Raw genomic sequence first — 20,651 nt, forward strand, 5'->3', positions numbered from 1 at the left:
CGAAATGCATTTGGGCTATTTTTGGGCTAGTTTTGAGTAGCAATTGGGTGGGTTTTGTCGTGAAAACCTGGCAACCCTGCATTAAGCTTAAAGCTGGTTTGAACTAATCATTTAAAATTGATTGACAAATATGTATAAATGTATATTCTAAACAAATTACAATGTTTTCTGACCTTAAATGCATTTAAACCTGTTATAGGGGACTTCAACACAATATTAAAATACTTAAAAAAAACATACGACCTGTTTTTTAAGACATTTACAATGATACAAAGGATTTCTATTTCAAATAAATGCTGTTCATCAAATACATGTTTTATTCATCAAATAATAAATTTGTATCTGTTTTGAACACTGATGATGAGTAAAAATGTTTCTTTGAGAACAAAATCAGAATATTAGAGTGATTTCTGAAGGATCACTGAAGACTGCAGTAATGACTAATTCATCACAAGAATCAGTCACATGTTAAAAAAAAAAAACATGAAAAGAAAACATTTTAAATTGTCATATTTTTCTTGTATGCATTATTGGTGAGCATTAAAAAGAACGGCAGGACATATAACATTAAACACCAGTTTGAGTTTGATTTATTATATTAAAATAAGGCGACTGGTGGTCATTAAACAAAAAATATTGAGTGATGTAATCGACAAATCAGAATTAAGAGAACTGTGTAGCATATTATGCACCTAAAATGACATTGTGCACAGGATTGAATATTGATTTTGAGCATTCTGCCCATCACATTCAAATGTTAAATGTGAGTTTTGAGATGAGATACAATTTTCTTTTACACTTTAGAATTCCATATGGCTCCCAGGGTAGACATCAGTTTCTGCCTCCTACTCTGTGTCTACTAGCTTCCTTTTCTTCCTCACACTCGTTCGCAGTTCCCGTAGTGCCCCAGAGACGGAAAGGTTGACAGTAGTGACATTCTGATTGGAGCGCCCAGGCTGCCCATTTTTAGCACAATTATTTCCCCTCTCTCCTCCATCCCTATACCACTCTCTTTCAGTTTATCTCCTCTCCCTATTGTTAACATTTTATTCTTATCTCAGCTCATGACAGGGATCAACTTAATAATGCAGCCACTTACAAAGGTGACAATGTTTGCTGACTACTCAAAAGGACACGGCAGAGAACTTTTCTGGCCCTTAAAAAGACTGTCAGACTTGCCAGCTAAGCTCCTCAGTACTCATTAACGGCACAGGCCGAGTGCACAAAAAAAAAAAAAAAAAAAAAAACCTGAAGACGACTCTTTTCATTAGAGTAACCCTTTCATGTGCTCCTAAAATTAAGGTTTTGATATGTGGGAATCTAAGCCCAATTAAATGACTACTGAAGCTCTTCACAACACCAACAGGCACTGTGGAAGACACTCCCACAGCCACCCCGTAATAATGGGAACTGATTTACTGAGACATTTTAATCCATAATGTGAGACGAAGATCAGCATGTATTGTATAATCAATATATGTGCCTTCTTAAATACCCCTGACATGATTTAGTGGACACCAAAGAGGTGCTCAATTTAAAATGTGCAAAATAAAATCCCTCACTCAAAAAAGTACAAGCAGCTTTCAAACCAAGACTAAAATGACAATGCATCAAACACCAGCAGCAAAAATTCACCCTAGAAGTACTTACACTGAAAGTGATGTAAATTTCTGCCAGCTAAAATTTACCATAGCAAATCCAAAAATACTCCATTAACATGCTATGATGCAAAAAAACAACTCATCTGACAATACAGATTTCATGTGCAGAAAGTTTTGTGGACTATAACAGGAGCGTTCATGGTACTGTTAGTTGCCAGTAAAGGTTTCATTGTGCAAAGACACGTAATGAACTAGCAACCAACTCTGCAGTGACTTGGTGACCTCCAAAGTGTTTAAGAGCTGTCAGTGTGAGCGTCTCTTAACAATCTGCCTACACTGGAATCCAGTCATTCATTTTCAATGAGAGTTGGTGATTTGAGGCTGATATGAATGACAGTGACCGCTGACAGTGGGACGAAGGTGAGTAGAGTTGAACTTTAAACAAACAAGCAGTGATATAATGCCACCCTCCAGCATGATTTCACTAGTGATCTTAGGGATTTACATGTGAAGTGTTCTGTAGATCAAAAACAGCATCTAAAACATCAGTCATATAAATCACCTTACGTACATGCTTATAAATGCATTATATGCATCCTTTTAGGTTTAGAGAATATTGATTTTATTTATTAATTAAATTAAATAGTGTTCAAGCATTTAATGTTTTTAATTAATTTGACATTACAACTTTTTTATTTTAGCTTCATACCATTCAGGTTTGGGGTCAATAAGATTGTTAACAAAATTAATACTTTTTTTTTCAGAAAGAATGTATTAAATTCATAAAATTGATAAAACATAAGAGTAAATACAATAGGAAATAGAATATAAAAAAATCTATTTAAAAAAAGCATGATTTCTGAAGCAGTAATGGCTGCTGAAATTTCATATTTGCCATCACAGAATTAAATTATACATTTTTATTGAGACTGATTCGCGAACACAGAACACGCACGAACACAAGAGGCGGGATTTATGGCATAAACCAATCACAGCCAATCATAACCAGTCATATCCAATCATATCACAATGGAGGCATTGCCTCCTCTCACGTGACTTTCCCTCATTCATTCTCAATTACCCCCAACTAAACTCACCGCACGCTTTAGGGGGGTCTGTTAAAACTCAATGGGCTCAGGGGAGGTGAGAAAGATGTGGACACCCGTTGTAACTTTATCTGCTGGTGTCACTGTTGGACAGTTCTACTTTAAAAACACAAGTGATTTACATGTTTTTATGTCATATTTTGTAATATTTGCGTTGTTTTATTTTTGCACTACAAATTATTTTCTAATACGATTTTTTTAAGGAGACAATGTCTCCCTTGCCTCCTCGAAGGAAACACCCCCTGGTCTAAATGTACAAAAACATACGTGTAAACATTATACATAAATAGTAATCAACAGTCATATCACCTCACATCTCCAACTCTCACTGAAAACGAATGGCTTCTGGTTGCTCTGTCGCCGTAAATCTGTCTGCGAAAGCACAATATGCGCAAGGTTCACGTTAGTTTTGCAGAGGTGTCAGTCTTTCTGGTTCATTTAGTGTAATTTACTGCTTTGCCTTCTAGCCCTGTTATTTATTTTGGAGGATGCTGATAGAGCAAGTGTTCTCAAACACAGCAGGACTGCTGCTGGCTCATTTGCATCTGTGTGGCGGTGAGCGTCTGCGTGCCTGTCTCAAGCCACCACTTCACCTGAGTACGCCAAGCATAATCAAATTACACCAGCCGGGGATGCTTGCCTAAAATACAACAATAAATCATCCGGGTACATAAACAACCTGCGTAATTTTTAATCACTTAGCTAAGCTAAAACAAGAGCTTATTGCAGTCGTGGTGGCAGTACTTGCTGTTAGTTCTGCTGGAATAAAAAGCAGGAACGAATCGGTGAACATTCGTAAATTAGCCGAGATTTATTGTTTACTTTAATTTATGCCCTCATGTGGTGAGATCCAAGGGGAGGTCAACAGTATGTCAAGTGCTGGTTTAAATAAACCATGAAATTCAATCTGCACACAGCCAAGTGCTCGCTGCAGTCCATCTTCATGTAATCCGTATCCTAACCTTCATGTGGGGGCACTCGTACTATACCAGCTACTTACTGCTGGCTATTTGAATCTTCCATGGCAGGATATAACATTTACACAGACTTATTATTTTTCTAATGAATGGCCTCATTAATTTTAATGAATGCACTCAATATCTGGAATAATACTGACCTTTGACTCGGCACAAAAATGTCAGCTTTCTTCCATTGTACCAATATGATATTCTGATAAACCGGGGGAAGGTCAGTAAAATGTCACACTACATTGTGTCTAAACGTAATAACTTCTGGATATAATCATTTAGTTTAATTCGATCTCAATAAATTCAAGGTTTCTGTGAAAAATATGGAATGGTAGAATATTACTGAAGAAGTTTATCATACTCTTTTACAACTCTTCATAATGACTACAATACGCCATTATCAAATATAATATAAAGTTTAAAAGGTATATTTAAATAGGAATACAGATACTTCCATATAAATCACATTAAAAATAAAACATTATTTGAATGGAAATGTGAAGCAATATATAATGCACATATGTTCATTAAAGACCTATGAATTAAAGTACTAATAGCTATTATTTATTTATATTTATACAAGTAATATTTGAATAGGTTTCAATATGTATGAAAAACTGGGGAAGGTCAGGAAAACATCACACTGCATTGTTAAAACGTAATAACTTCTGGATACAATCATTTAGTTTAATTCGATCTCAATAAATTCAAGGATTCTGAGAATAGTCAGCTGCAAATATGGCTTGACCCCAAAAAATTTCTAACAAAAGGTTTCTCAGTGGTTTACAGTAGTATCTGATGTACTTAAAAACATACTAAAAGTTTACCAAAGTTTGACTCCAAGAAAGGCCCCATTTTTAAAATGGCGGCCGTCAGGTCCTTAAAATGACCATTACTCCCTTGTATTCCTCCTAGACCAGGAATACTCGTGCCTGATACATGTTTTGGCCAAGTAATATTTTAATTAGCATATTTGCATGATAGATACAGGTAAATTATAAAATTAAAATATAAATATATAAATTAAAATGTCGTGGAAAAGTTAATTTATTTCAGTAATTCAACTAAAGGGGTCAAGATTCATATGATTCTTTAGGGTCTTAATGAAAAGTCTGTAATATACTTGGTTAAAAATTCTCAATAGTAGTGTAAAAAAACACCCTTTTACCTTGTCAAAATCAGCTCTGCAAAATATCAGCTCATTTTATCGCATGGACCCTTTAAATGCAAATGCTCTCTGCTGAGGGATTAGGAGCTGTAATGTTTACTTTAGCCGCGTTTAGCTGCATTTAGCCGTGTTTATCGGCGAAACTTGCCAACAAGCACATTATTAAGATTCACTCAAACAGAGACGCATATGTAGATCAGGATCGGCGCTTTCCTTTTAAAAATGTAGCATTGTAGCTTTTAAGAAAGTAACATTGTCCTCTACCTCTTAAGCAGCTTAGATGTCGGGAGCAAATGACTACTGCTATGTTCAGTATTACATCCAACAACAGAACACCTCAATCCCTCAATTAGAGTCTTCCTCTGCACCTAAGTCAACACAATGGCGATCAGAGTCGGACTGTTTCAGCTCGGTGAGGGCGGATCTAAGGTAAGACGCTCATGTCAATCTACTATCGTGGGAGTGCCCTCTGTTGGTGTTCCGTCACGACAAGAAGCTGAGAATGACCCGATTTTAAAAAGGGGATATTACTTTTAAAGATTAAATTTTTTTTATCATTGTAGGGTGGTTGTGTACACAAACTTCCAACACACATTAATATTCAACATGTAAAAGTTAGTTTTGTGTCCGATGACCCCTTTAAATAAATTAATTGCACACAGACTGAAGTAGTTTAAGTCTTTGGTTCTTTTAATTGTGATGATTTGGCTCACATTTAACAAAAACCCACCAATTCACTATCTCAACAAATTAGAATATGCTGATTTGCAAATCAGCTAATCAACTCAAAACACCTGCAAAGGTTTTCTGAGTCTTCAAAATGGTCTCTTAGTTTGGTTCACTAGGCTACACAATCATGGGGAAGACTGTTGATCTGACAGCTGTCCAGAAGACAATCATTGACACCCTTCACAAGGAGGGTAAGCCACAAACATTGATTGCCAAAGAAGCTGGCTGTTCACAGAGTGCTGTATCCAAGCATGTTAACAGAAAGTTAAGTGAAAGGAAAAAGTGTTTAAGAAAAAGATGCACAACCAACCGAGAGAACCGCAGCCTTGAGAGGCTTGTGATGCAAAATCGATTCAAGAATTTGGGTGAACTTCACAAGGAATAGACTAGACTTGCGTCAAGGCATCAAGAGCCACTACACACACAGATGTGTCAAGGAATTTGGCTACAGTTGTCAAATTCCTCTTGTTAAGCCACTCCTGAACCACTGACAACGTCAGAGGCGTCTTACCTGGGCTAAGGAGAAGAAGAAATGGACTGTTGCTCAGTGGTCCAAAGTCCTCTTTTCGGATGAGAGCAAGGTCCTAGAGTCTAGAGGAAGGGTGGAGAAGCTCATAGCTCAAGTAGCTTGAAGTCCAGTGTTAAGTTTCCACAATCTGTGATGATTTGGGGTGCAATGTCATCTGCACCCGTTTACCAAGAAATTTTAGAGCACTTCATGCTTCCTTCTGCTGACCAGTTTTTTAAAGATGCTGATTTCATTTTCCAGGAGGATTTGGCACCTGCCCACACTGTCGAAAGCACCAAAAGTTGGTTAAATGACCATGGTGTTGGTGTGCTTGACTGGCCAGAAAACTCACCAGACCTGAACTCCATAGAGAATCTATGAGGTACTGTCAAGAGGAAAATGAGAAACAAGAGACCAAAAAATGCAGCTCAGCTGAAGGCCACTGTCAATGAAACCTGGGCTTCCATACCACCTTAGCAGTGCCACGGACTGATCACCTCCATGCCACGCTGAATTGAGGCAGTAATTAAAGCAAAACAAGTATTGAGTACATATACAGTAAATGGACTTACTTTCCAGAAGGCCAACAATTCACTAATAAGGTTAGGGCTAATTCAGAGTTGTTTATGATCAAAGTTATAAAACTCCAATTTAAGGAACTTTTGGGTGCAATAACTTTTACATTGAATGTCAAGTCTGTGTTTAAAAAAAAAAAGCTGTATGTGTCCAAAAACACGTACTGAGTAGGAGTTACATGACATAAATCGTTTACATCTCTAGTCCACCCCAAACAAAGATAAAACCTTACAGTAATCTCACAACATCATGTATTCCATAAGTATGTAATCATGTCAGTGTAATTTAGACAAGTCCAACGGATTCATAGACCCAGAAAATATTGGGTTAGACACCAAGATTACTTGGCTAGGTCAAATAATGAAGGAGTTAGGATATTTTAAGGGTTTTCTGCCCATCTTGGACGCCATCTTGAAAATGACACCTTTCTAGTGGTCAAACTTTGGTAAACTTTTAGTATGTTATTAAAGACACCTAATACTACAAAAAAAACAAAAAAAAAAAACAAAAAAAAAAAACAGCTGAGAAACCTTTTGTTAGAATTTTTTTAGGGTTAGGTGTTTTTTTTTCCATATATGCAGCCGCCTAGAAAAATACAGGCTTATTTTGACAGGCTTCCAATTTTGAGTTATCATACTCTTTTACATTAAGTCCTTATAATAACTACAATACGCCATTATCAAATATAATATAATGTTTAGCATGTATATTTAATTAGCAAATGCAAATATTTTCAAAAAAAAAAAATATTTGAATAAAAATAGAACTAATGACCTGTGAAATATTTTATAATGCACATATGTTCATCAATGACCTATGAATTAAATTACTGATAGCTATTATTTGTTTATATTTATGTAAGTATTATTTGAATAAGTTTCAACATTTATGAACAATTCACATACTCAACTGTGATGACACATATTTTAGAAACTGTATTCAAATTAACCCAAATAAAGGAGAAGTTCACTTCCAGAATAAATATTTACTGATAATTTCCTCACCCCATCTGATCCAAGATGTTCATGTCTTTCTGTTTTCAGTTGCAAAGAAATGAAGGTTTTGAGGAAAACCTTCCAGAATTTGTCTTTACATAGTGGACTTCAATGATGGCCAATGGGTTTAAGGTCCAAATTGTAGTTTTAATGCAGCTTCAAAGGGCTCTACACAATCCTAGCCCAAGGAATTGGCCATTTTCTTAAAAAAACTTCAAAATCTCCAATTTCAAAAATGCCCAACATCTTTGTTTTACCTTTTTTTGTAAAAAAGCATTTGACTTTCTTTGCAAGTTCACTTTGTAAACAGTGGGTTGATACTTCGGCCTACTTCATGAGTGACCTTTCCCAGCAAGCAAAGGCCGTCATTTCACCGCCTCGGTTGACTATAGACCCGATATAGTCCGGCTATTTGTAATCCCCTTCTAGCCCAAATAACCTTGAATTTGAATACATCAAATTTTTTTTGGCAAAATAACTCGTGAGATGTATGATGTTCTATCATGGAAGCAAAGTCAAAGGTGTTTACACAGGGTTTGGTTTAATTTCTTTGACATGTTTAATGCATAGCCTGTGCATAGCCTCGGTTTAGCTCGTAGTCCGACCAGCTATTTGTAGTCCACTTATAGTCCAATCTGATTCACTGTAGTTTTTGGTCAGGCAGCGCATAAAGTTGTTGATATACAATCATGTTTGATGTGTCAACAATATCTACAAAGATAAAAGTGTCATTTCATAACATGGTCTATATGTAGCCACGATTTAGCTCTGATTTTAACGGGCTACATGTAGTCTGCTTTTAGCCCACCCGCGAAATCGAGGCAATCTGTGGTCTAATTTTAGCAGTTTGGCTATAGTCAAAATAAATCTTAAATCTTAAAATCGTTTACATGTAATTTTCGCCCACGCAGCTATTATCAAATGTAAGTAAACTTTTGAAACTTTTAAATTAGCATTCATTTACATTATATGTAATTTTTATTAACACTAGAACCGCCACGGGGTAAATTTTACCCGTATCTGTTATTCAAATGTACATAACAGATTTTCAGTAAAACACTCAAGTCTCCCAGTCATTGACTTTTACTAAAATGTTGTAATTTAAAATCACCTGGTGTTAAAGTGTTAAGTGTTTAGATAATAGCAGATCGAAAAACTGAGAATTTATACCTAAAAGCGCCAGTGCGGGTTAAATTTACCCACTATATAACGCGTGTATTTTTCGCGCTATCTTGCCGGTTATGTTTTTACATTGTACATTGCTAGGCAGCACCTTTTACTCACTGAATTAGTGGTTATCAGTTTCATAAAGTCAATATGAGTAAAAGAAGGCAGCTGATTTTTGATGAAGAGCTATTACAAGCACTAAATACCATGATTACTGGAGAGTCTGTTATGCGTCCTGGGTCGCCTCAGCATCTGACGGCTCATCTGAAAGTGATCTAATATTTAGATGTTTTAGCCTAACGTTACACATACTGTTAAAACTTTGGATTATTTATTTAATTTTTGTTTTGCAATTTCTATTGTTTTTTGTTAGCTACTGTGTTGCTATTTATTCTAGTCTGACCGTTTCCTGAAAAAATCAAAATCAAAAATCCGATATTAATAATAATAATAATAATTCGTTACATTTATATAGCGCTTTTCTAGACACTCAAAACGCTTTACAGTGTCAGGGGTATCTCCTCATCCACCACCAGTGTGCAGCATCCACCTGGATGATGCGACGGCAGCCATAGTGCGCCAGAACGCCCACCACACACCAGCTGACTGGTGGAGAGGAGACAGAGTGATGAGGCCAATCGGAATATGGGGATGATTCAGAGGCCATGATGGTCAGAGGCCAATGGGCAAATTTGGCCAGGATGCCGAGGTCACACCTCTACTTATTGGAAATGAATACTTTCTTTTGAAGTTTATTTGTGTTGTTCTCTTATTCATATTATAAATGATATAAGTAAACAAATTAATCATTCATTAGGTGAAGCTGTGCACTTGAATTTCACATATAATCCTATGCAGTGTGCACAAGTTATTTTTGCACATTGTTGTCTATGGGCTATTTTCGTAATTTAAATAACATGAATTGTCTAAATTTTTTGAATAATGACAATGAATTAATATTGTTTTAAAAGTTTACTTGCATTTGATAATATGATGTCATACATCCTCCAAGCTGTTAAATGTAACATTCATACACATTATACAATATTTTTACTGTCTTTCATTTTATAAATACATATGCAATTACAATTCCCAACCACTAGATGGCAATTGTGGTCCTACTGAGACATGACTACTGGCAACGCGATACTTGAAAGTCAATAGAGATCGCTGCTGCAAGATCTCGCGATAATCATTTCCACTGTTTTGAATTTTGTTTTTTCACGAGAGAGCACCAAGTTCTCTTTCAAGCATACGTTTTGGTGTCTCACTATGGGATACGCCCCTTCCGCGCATTCCTCAGAAGCCCAATTCCATTACGCCAGCCCCAATTGGCTGGCAGACATGACGTTGCGTCCGGGAGTGGCTCCCCTCCCCTGGTATAAAAGGAGCGACACAAGGTCATTACTACATTCAAAAACCTCTTCTCGCTTCACACCAGAAGTCTACTCAGGTTGTACAGCCATCAATTAGTCTCCACACTGGTTGCTGGTTTGTGTCTTGGTACTGCTAATAGACGACTTGTTGGCCACCACGCCGCTTGCGCCTACACCCTCAATCAGCACTCCAGCTCATTGTTAGGGTCATTTGGTACCACAACTATGGCTGCAGCGATGCAGACTACCCAAGCTAGCAAGGGAAATCCGCGGCTTTGCTCATGCGGAATAAAATTTCGTGCAGAGACACACACCAAGTTTGCTCTGCATGTCTTGGGCTGAAACATGCCCAAATGGCGGTCGAAAGTCCCGGCTCGTGTGAGCATTGCGCTCGTTTCACTATGAAAAGCCTTCGTCGCAGGTTAGCACGCCAAGCTAACTTGTCTGGCCAGGATCCCCTCATGTCAGCTAGCCCCGCTCCGGTTTCCGCCCCTCAGGTAGCCATTCCTTTGGAGTTGCCCACCACGGCAGCTCTATCGTGGGGCGAACAGCTGGATGCATGTGTCCCTCTGCCAGGTGTCCTTAGCATGGACGAGGAGGAGAAGGACGCGTTTGAATTTGAGGAGGAAGGGCAATCGGATTTTCTCCTCTCTGAGGAGGAGGAAGAATTCGAGGATTCCCCTTTCCTTCCCCCGACGCAATCGGCACAACTGCTCCTCGTTACGGCGGAACCCAAGGAGGAGGCGGGCGGGGCACCATCCTCCCCGCTTCTTAGTGTTGACCTGCAAGACGTGTGCAAACGCGCTGCGGGGAAAGTCAATATTCCGTGGCCGACCGTAGTAGCGGAGACTGCAAAGTCTCGCTACGAGGGCAAGCGGCTGCCGAGAGCTAAACGGGCAGCGAGGCAACTCCTTCCAATTTTTCCAGAGCTTCTGGAGGAGCTCTCTGTCACCTGGAAGGACAATCCTTTCACTAGTAAAATGCCTGTGCAGGGGGGATCTGCCCTTGACGTGGAGGGGTTGGAGAAGGTAGGCCTTCTTCGCATGCCCCCCATGGAGACATTGGTAGCCGCGCACCTGCACCCAAAGCGCACAGCGGCTGCGAACCCGACATTGCCTTCAAAGGCAGACCGCTTCCAGTCAAGCATGACGGAGCGCGCATACAAAGCAGTCGCTCTTGGCTCGGGCCCTGAACGCTATTTCTCTGCTAACCGCATACCAAGTGGAGCTGCAGGATGAGGTGTCTGACACGCCAAGTCAGGCACAGTGGGAGGAAATCTGTGTCGTCACAGACCTCTTGCTTCGTCTGCAGAGATGTGCCGTTCAGGCTGCGGGAAAAGCCATGGCCACGATGGTAATACAAGAGAGGCTTAATCTGGCCAATCTTTCAGATAGAGAAAAGGAGGCCATTTTAGATGCACCGGTCGTCGCAGAAGGCATTTTCGGCTCAGCGCTGACACGGATGCAGAAGAGATGCTAGGAGAAAAAGATAGATGACGAGGCTCTGCAGCTCTGTATGCCAAGGAAAACGCAGACTGCGCCACCTCCACCTCCTCGGCAGACCTTTGCACAGGTCACAGCTCGCCCACCCCCCAGCTTTCGCATTCCTAGACGTCAAAGACCGCGTATGAATGCAGCAGGTCAGAGCTGAGCACCAGAGCAGAAACCCGCTTGGCCCAGGAAAAATTATCCGCCTGCACCGGTGCAGACGGACCAGCCAGCTCCTCATCCTACCCAGGTGGTGAGGAGGAAGAAGAAGGCTGTTTGAGGGGATCTTCCTGAGGGAAGGGGACGTACAGCCCCCCCGTTCGCTTAACCCCGACCCTCAGTTGTTCAGCGTTCAGCGAGTTCGGATTTTCACAGATGTTCTGTGGGGAAATCAGCGCCAAGCTGGCACAGGGGATGCAGAGCAGTGAAGAGAACGAGAGATGGTGCAGTGGTGCACACCAAACCACTAGTCACAAGCACTTTTCACGCTCACAGTTTAATAAAGTTTTTAATAAAGTCCCCCCCCCCCGTAAGTTCCGCCCGAGGAAAGCCACAGTGGGTTTTACTTGAGATACTTCCTAGTCCCGAAGAAGGGGTCTCGAGCACTTCGTCCCATATTAGATCTTCGTGCACTGAACAAATACCTAAGAAAGTACAAGTTCAGAATGCTCACCCACTCTACACTTCTAAAATTAGTGCGCCCAGGCGACTGGTTTACTTCAATCGACCTGAAGGATGCGTATTTTCACATAAGAATATATCCACCCCACAGGAAATTTCTGAGGTTTACATTCCTTGGTGTGACATACGAATATCTAGTTCTTCCCTTCGGCCTGTCCCTCAGCCCGAGGGTGTTCGTGAAATGTACAGAAGCGGCACTGACTCCGATCAGGGAGAAGGGTGTTCGTCTCGCTACCTACATAGACGATTGGCTGGTGACAGCTCAATCGGAACACAAAGCGAGAGAACACACAGCAATGCTCCTAGAACATCTACAGAAACTGGGACTAAAGTTAAACACAGAAAAGAGTGTGTTGGTCCCCAGAGAGTCAATAACGTATCTGGGGCTGTTACTGGATTCAGTGACATTCAGAGCGAGACTGTCAGAAGACAGAGTAATAAAATTTACGCAATGCCTGGCCGAATTTCGGAGAGAGAACAATGTTTCTTTTCGCACATGCCTCAGACTGTTTGGTCTGATGGCCTCAGCTCTCATAGTCATTCCTTTAGGCAGACTATTTATGAGAGAGTTCCAACGATGGGTAGCCTCTCTGAGACTGGATCTGTTACGGCACTCCCGGAGGAGAGTGAGAGTGACGTCAGCGGCGGTCTTGGCACTGCATCATTGGCGGCACCCGTCCTTTCTGGTGCAAGGGGTACCCATGGGCGTTGTTCAGGCCAGGAAGGTCAAGGGGGTATTTACGAGGGCAGGGCAGTGAATGGGAGATGGGGTCACCATCTGATCCACTGTCACATAAACTACCTAGAAATGCTGGCCGTTTTTCTAACGTTGAAGCATTTTATTCCTTTTCTAAAAGGATGTCATGTCCTCGTGAGAACGGACAACACTACAGTTGTGGCTTACATAAACCGACAGGGAGGTCTCAGATCACTCCCCTTACACATGTTGGCACGCAAACTGATTTTGTGGAGCAATATCAATCTTCTGTCACTGAGGGCGACGCACGTACAGGGTATCATGAACCGGGGTGCAGATCTGCTGTCCAGGGGAAAGTTGAGGCAATTTCCCTTGCATATTCTAGTAAGGGGCTCACACCTCCATCCGGTTTACGTGCTCACTCAACCAGTCAACGAATGTCAACGTCATGGGCTCTCTTTAAGGGGGTCTCGATACAGGATATCTGTGAAGCGGCGAGTTGGTCATCACAGCACACATTTGCAAGGTTTTATAAACTGGATGTCACAGCTCAAACTTTTGCACATGCTATTTTGAGTGTGGGATCATGAGTATAGACTTAACCAGCCCTACTGGTACACTTTATTTTGGTTGGCAGAGACTTTGGGACAGGCTACTGGCAATACGGGAGTTGGGATATCCCATAGTGAGACACCGAAACGTATGCTTGAAAGAGAACAATAGGTTACTTGCATAACCCCGGTTCTCTGATAGCATTAAGTGAGGTGTCTCACCAGATCACCCTCCTTGCTGTGTGAAGCGAGGAGAGGTGTGCTTGTTTTGAATGTCGTAATGACGTTGTGTTGCTCCTTTTATACCAGGGGAGGGGAGCCACTCCCGGACGCAACGTCATGTCTGCCAGCCAATTGGGGCTGGCGTAATGGAATTGGGCTTCTGAGGAATACGCGGAAGGGGCGTATCCCATAGTGAGACACCTCACTTAATGCTATCAGAGAACTGGGGTTATGCAAGTAACCTATTGGTTACCTGTCGGAGAGCAACGGGCGAACAACAAACGATAAAGGATATAGGTCATGTAAGTGTCACGTGAAACAAGAGAAGATCTGGGTCCAAAATGCAGGGAAAGATTTTAATGAACAATAAACAAACAAACAAACAAACAAAAGGCCAACACGGCACAACACGACACGAAAAACAAGAGCAAAACTGGAGCAAGAGTTCAAGGGACACAAAATACAAACCAACAGGAAACAATGCAGCCAGGATGAGTAGTGGGAAATGAGTGTTCTTATAGACCAGATGTGATTGTGAACAGGTGTGCGTGTAATCAGTGATAACGACTAGACAGGAGTGTACAATTAGGGATGTGTGTGCAGGGAAGGGAAAACAGCGACCTCAGGTGGCTGAGGGGAGCCCCACAGCCCAGATCATGACAGTACCCCCTCCCCACGGAACGGCTCCCAGACGTTCCCTAAGTCTGGAGGGAGGAGGCACGGAGGAAGGCAAGTCAGGGGGAGGGATGGCGGGCCAGGCCCGTGTAACGGCGCGTCAGGCCCAATAGCGGACACCGCCGCGTCAGGCACGGAGATAGCGGACGTCGCCGCGTCGGGCAGGGAGATAGCGGACACCGCCGCGTCAGGCACGGAGATAGCAGTCACAGCCGCGTCCGTACCAGAGAGAGCGGTCACCGCCGCGTCCGGAACAGAGAGAGCGGTCACCGCCGCGTCCGGAAAAGAGAGAGCGGTCACCACCGCGTCCGGAACAGAGAGCGCGGTCACCGCTGCGTCCGGAACAGAGAGAGCGGTCACCGGCACGTCAGGAGCAGAGAGAGCGGTCACCGGCGCGTCAGGAGCAGAGAGAGCGGTCACCGCCATGTCCGGAGCAGAGAGAGCGGTCACCGCCGCGTCCAGAACAGAGAGAGCGGTCACCGGCGCGTCCGGAAAAGAGAGAGCGGTCACCGCCGCGTCCGGAGCAGAGAGAGCGGTCACCGCCGCGTCCGGAACAGAGAGAGCGGTCACCGCCGCGTCAGGAGCAGAGAGAGCGGTCACCGCCGCGTCAGGAGCAGAGAGAGCGGTCACCGCCGCGTCCGAAACAGAGAGAGCGGTCAACGCCGCGTCAGGAGCAGAGAGAGCGGTCACCGCCGCGTCCGAAACAGAGAGAGCGGTCACCGCCGCGTCCGGAACAGAGAGAGCGGTCACCGCCGCGTCCGGACAAGAGAGAGCGGTCACCGCCGCGTCAGGAGCAGAGAGAGCGGTCAACGCCGCGTCAGGAGCAGAGAGAGCGGTCAACGCCGCGTCAGGAGCAGAGAGAGCGGTCAACGCCGCGTCAGGAGCAGAGAGAGTGGTCACCGCCGCGTCCGAAACAGAGAGAGCGGTCACCGCCGCGTCCGGAGCAGAGAGAGCGGTCACCGCCGCGTCCGAAACAGAGAGAGCGGTCACCGCCGCGTCCGGAACAGAGAGAGCGGTCACCGCCGCGTCCGGAACAGAGAGAGCGGTCACCGCCGCGTCCGGAGCAGAGAGAGCGGTCACCGCCGCGTCCGGAGCAGAGAGAGCGGTCACCGCCGCGTCCGGAACAGAGAGAGCGGTCACCGCCGCGTCAGGAGCAGAGAGTGCGGTCAACGCCGCGTCAGGAGCAGAGAGAGCGGTCAACGCCGCGTCAGGAGCAGAGAGAGCGGTCACCGCCGCGTCCGGAGCAGAGAGAGCGGTCACCGCCGCGTCCGGAACAGAGAGTGCGGTCACCGCCGCGTCAGGAGCAGAGAGAGCGGTCACCGTCGCGTCAGGAGCAGAGAGTGCGGTCACCGCCGCGTCCGAAACAGAGAAAGCGGTCGCCGCCGCGTCAGGGACGGAGATAGCGGTCGCCGCCGCGTCAGGGACGGAGATAGCGGTCGCCGCTGCGTCCGGAACAGAGAGAACGGTCAACGCCGCGTCAGGAGCAGAGAGAGCGGTCGCCGCCGCGTCAGGGACGGAGATAACGGCCGCCGCCGCGCCAGGGACGGAGAAAGCGGTCGCCGCCGCGTCAGGGACGGAGAAAGCGGTCGCCGCCGCGTCAGGGACGGAGATAGCGGTCGCCGCCGCGTCAGGGACGGAGAAAGCGGTCGCCGCCGCGTCAGGGACGGAGATAGCGGTCGCCGCCGCGTCAGGGACGGAGATAGCGGTCGCCGCCGCGTCAGGGACGGAGATAGCGGTCGCCGCCGCGTCAGGGACGGAGATAGCGGTCGCCGCCGCGTCCGGAAAAGAGAGAGCGGTCACCACCGCGTCCGGAACAGAGAGCGCGGTCACCGCTGCGTCCGGAACAGAGAGAGCGGTCACCGGCACGTCAGGAGCAGAGAGAGCGGTCACCGGCGCGTCAGGAGCAGAGAGAGCGGTCACCGCCGCGTCCGAAACAGAGAGAGCGGTCACCGCCGCGTCAGGCACGGAGATAGCAGTCACAGCCGCGTCCGTACCAGAGAGAGCGGTCACCGCCGCGTCCGGAACAGAGATAGCGGACGTCGCCGCGTCGGGCAGGGAGATAGCGGACACCGCCGCGTCAGGCACGGAGATAGCAGTCACAGCCGCGTCCGTACCAGAGAAGATCTGGGTCCAAAATGCAGGGAAAGATTTTAATGAACAATAAACAAACAAACAAACAAACAAAAGGCCAACACGGCACAACACGACACGAAAAACAAGAGCAAAACTGGAGCAAGAGTTCAAGGGACACAAAATACAAACCAACAGGAAACAATGCAGCCAGGATGAGTAGTGGGAAATGAGTGTTCTTATAGACCAGATGTGATTGTGAACAGGTGTGCGTGTAATCAGTGATAACGACTAGACAGGAGTGTACAATTAGGGATGTGTGTGCAGGGAAGGGAAAACAGCGACCTCAGGTGGCTGAGGGGAGCCCCACAGCCCAGATCATGACAGTAAGTATCTGTGTGTTCATGGTTTATAGTATTTATCATGTGTAGGAACCGTGACATTTTAGTGAAGGGAGCAGATCGTATCCGTGACTAGGCCTCAGGGTTTGGCATGCATGTGATCAGAGGATTAACTGCAAAATTTAATAGATAATAGAGTAAAGTTTATCATTTGTATGTGTTTACAAGCTCAAGCGCAAGAAGAGGCAAAAGTGAACACACTCAGAAGACTTGGACAAACTGAAGAGGAGTTTCAACATCTGGAAGAGCACCTGGAAAATGAGGAAATCCGGGCAGCAATGGAAAAAACAACCCTCTCTATAACAACATTTCCTTACTAATGCTCTCATCTTTGACAAAGTCAATCATTTATTTTAACAATTATATTGAATTTATGTCTGAGCTAATAGAATAGAACATCTTTGTCATCGTACAAGCACAATAAGATTTAGTTTGAAACTTCCAAATTGTTACAAAATCTTAAAAAATACAAATGATTAATAATGGCAATATAAACTATTAAATTCTAAAATGTTTGCGGCAGTATTAAAATAATGCAAAAGGCTCAGCTGCAATGCAGAAATAAAACCTAATTAAATGCTACAATCAGAAAACAATGTAATAAATATGGTAGGGGTTAACTTATTATGCCATATACATTTGAGGTTAATGTGTGTACTTTTTAGTTACAGCAGCTGTGTTGTTATGAAAACAGTTGTGCCAGACAATTTTGGACATTTGTACACTGACGCATATAATACTACCTGCCTGACACTGGCATTGCCAGTGCCAGAGACAGAGACAGTGCCAGAAGGATGCTGGACAGGTAAAGCCTTCAAAACATGTAACATTAATCAAATATTGTTGCGTCAATACTTAATAAATTACAACGCAAATCATAAATGTACAATTGTTAACCACCTCAATCTGTATTATATTTTAGGGTTTTAAAAATTCCCTCATGCCCAAACTCAACATGAAGGGGGTGGTCCGCTGCAGAAGGAGGCATTAAAGACTGCACTGTTCTCGGTCATTACAGGTATGTATATACAACACACAACATTCACCAGAGAGCTACTTTCTTTTTTTTTTACACACTGAATGGTGATACAAAATATATATCTCGTTTTTTGTTTTTATTATCCAAGCAAAAGAGAACGACTCCCTGTTACAGTTAGTGTAATTAAAATAAAACAGTGTCAAAAAAGTGTATTTAATAAAATGGCTGCTTATTCTTTGGCTGGGATCATGTAGAGCCCTTTGAAGCTGCATTGAAACTGCAATTTGGATCTTCAACTCGTTGATCCCCATTGAAGTCTACTATATGGTGAAAAATCGTGGAATGTTCTCCTCAAAAACCTTAATTTCTTTTCAAATGAAGAAAGAAAGACATGAACATCTTAAATCACATGAGGGTGAGTAAATTATTAGGAATTATACTACGGGGCCGTTGAATGCTTGAATCTGATTGGCTGACGAACGTTCTAGTGGTGTGCATTATTTTCAGGGAAACGCACAGCGAACGTAGTTCCAGGCAGCTTTCGACCGCAGTACATGTCTAAATCACTTCGCCACACGATTTCAGTTATTTCAAAGGTCCTTACAGCCCTAAACTGTAAAACAACCAAAACCTTCAATGACACTGGCCAAACTAATAAACACAGTAAACAACAGGATAAAAAAACGACAGTTTATTCCATGATTTTCCACAATATTACGTTTTATTATATACGGAAAGCACAAACTCTATTTCTCTCGCTCTCTCTCTCACTCACAGACGCACACACACACAATTAGCACTCGCGCTAATGTTGTTAGCACTGCTCTGACGATTAACAACTTAAAAACGACATGAGTTCTCACACGCAAGGTAACAACGGCGTGTTCTTGAAGAAAATGAACTGAAAGTTTAACTGTAAGTAGAGACGATGCTGCCAGTCACCTTTGAGAGACACACAGACTTGAGAGAGGTAATTTACGATCTTAAACTCTCTCACCCTCTCTTTTTCTGTCTGTCTGCTTGTCTGTGGGTCGGTCTAAACTTCATTATTAACTGCATTAGTTTGCTATCAACGGCTCAAGCGTCGTTACTAGGTCTAAAATGACGTTTTGGAACTAGCAACGAAGGGTTGGATGAGCTGCGTAAGAAATTAATCCTACTCACAGTAGCATTTTAAGGATAAAACGGGACGAATGTCTTGAAATATATCATCTGATCTTTGTCTTGAGCTGTGGTAACCGTAGTATAAGCGGAATAATTGACTTCGGTCCGTAGAATTCTACGAAAATAATGTTTTATTTTCTAAGAATTCTACGGCCCGTCGTCAATTATTCCTTACTTATTTATTCTGGAAGTGAACTTCTGCTTTAATATATGGAATAATACTGACATTTGCACAAAAATGTCAGGGTACATTGAGATTTCTACACAGAATATGTTTACACTGGAAAAAAGGTGTTAAATGCATGGAATTGCAGTTGGAATTTTGAAGATGAAAGACTGAAATAGTAATTTTCTTGTAAAACATATTCAAATAATCAAATAATTCAAGATTACAGAAAAACATATAAACCAAAACCTCTTTAAATCAAAAAGTATGGTAATGTGACATATTTTTTCCAGCATGCCACATGTGCCCTAAAGGCAGAGCTGTTCCTCTTTCATTATCTGTGATGTTTGACAGCTTTCACTTTCAGTCTGTCATAATCACAACGGGGGTTGCAGCAAGCTGCATTAACACTTCACACATTGTACAGTGCCAAAGAACAAAGCAGAGGTCAAAACCATAAACACGTCCATATATGCACACTGTGATGCATATAGCTCAGAGAAAGAGCAACAACAGGTTGCTGTTTGGCATACTATGAAAATCCACCTTTTTACATTAAGCAAACTTCTCTTACCTCTCATTTCTAATCCTTTACCACATGATTCACTAGCTCCCGTCATTCCCTGCTGGACAGAATCTGGAACCAGAGTACACGGATGCCATCTGTGTGTCTTCCATCTAAAACAGAGATGAAGATTTATAGGGATGGTTTGATATTGAAAAAAAACTGCCCTGTGCTAACATGAAATACATTTGAAATACATAGACACTGCATATCTATAGAAGTCTTATGGCTACAATGCTTAAACCAGTGTTAACCAGTCTGATGCTGTCACAGTTTTTTATGACACATGGAATTAAGTGGCTTTCTATTCAGGGGCTTTCACTGGATAATGACTTCCACTCCATGTGACCCAGGTCTTGCCTTGTGAATACAAAAAAAATGTCACTGTTGAATAAATCCTATAAACCAGTGGTAATGAAGTGCTGCATTAAATGAATGACTTTGTTTCAGCATGCTAAACAGTTTCTTGTCGATTGTTGTAATTACAAGAGATTTCAATGGCAGATGTCAATGCTGACTTCTAGAAAGTAGATTGGTCAATGGTTAATATAAACTAATGCATTCACTAGTTCGTGATTAATCACATCCATATTAAAAGTTTGTGTTTACATAACATATGTGCGTGTGCTGTGTATATTTATATGTACACTGCCGCACAAGAATTTGGGATCTGTAAGATTTTTAATGGTTTTTAAAGACGCATCTTATTCTCATTAAGGCTGCATTTATTTGATCAAAAATACAGAAAAATGTAATGTTGTGAAATATTATTTCAATTTAAAAGAACTGTGATACAAAG

General features: G+C 42.9%; 1 protein-coding gene across 1 annotated transcript in view; it reads right to left on the reverse strand.

The window, feature by feature from the left end:
- The window catches only part of thsd7ba (thrombospondin, type I, domain containing 7Ba), a 149,305-nt gene that overhangs the window by 62,683 nt on the left and 65,971 nt on the right, over positions 1 to 20,651 (reverse strand). Inside the window, exon 11 of the mRNA XM_073845928.1 lies at positions 19,862 to 19,965. Within this exon, the coding sequence (XP_073702029.1) occupies positions 19,862 to 19,965 (104 nt within the window). The remainder of the gene's footprint in view (positions 1 to 19,861; positions 19,966 to 20,651) is intronic.

Source organism: Garra rufa, chromosome 8 (assembly GCF_049309525.1).
Source record: "Garra rufa chromosome 8, GarRuf1.0, whole genome shotgun sequence".
NCBI lineage: Eukaryota > Metazoa > Chordata > Actinopteri > Cypriniformes > Cyprinidae > Garra > Garra rufa.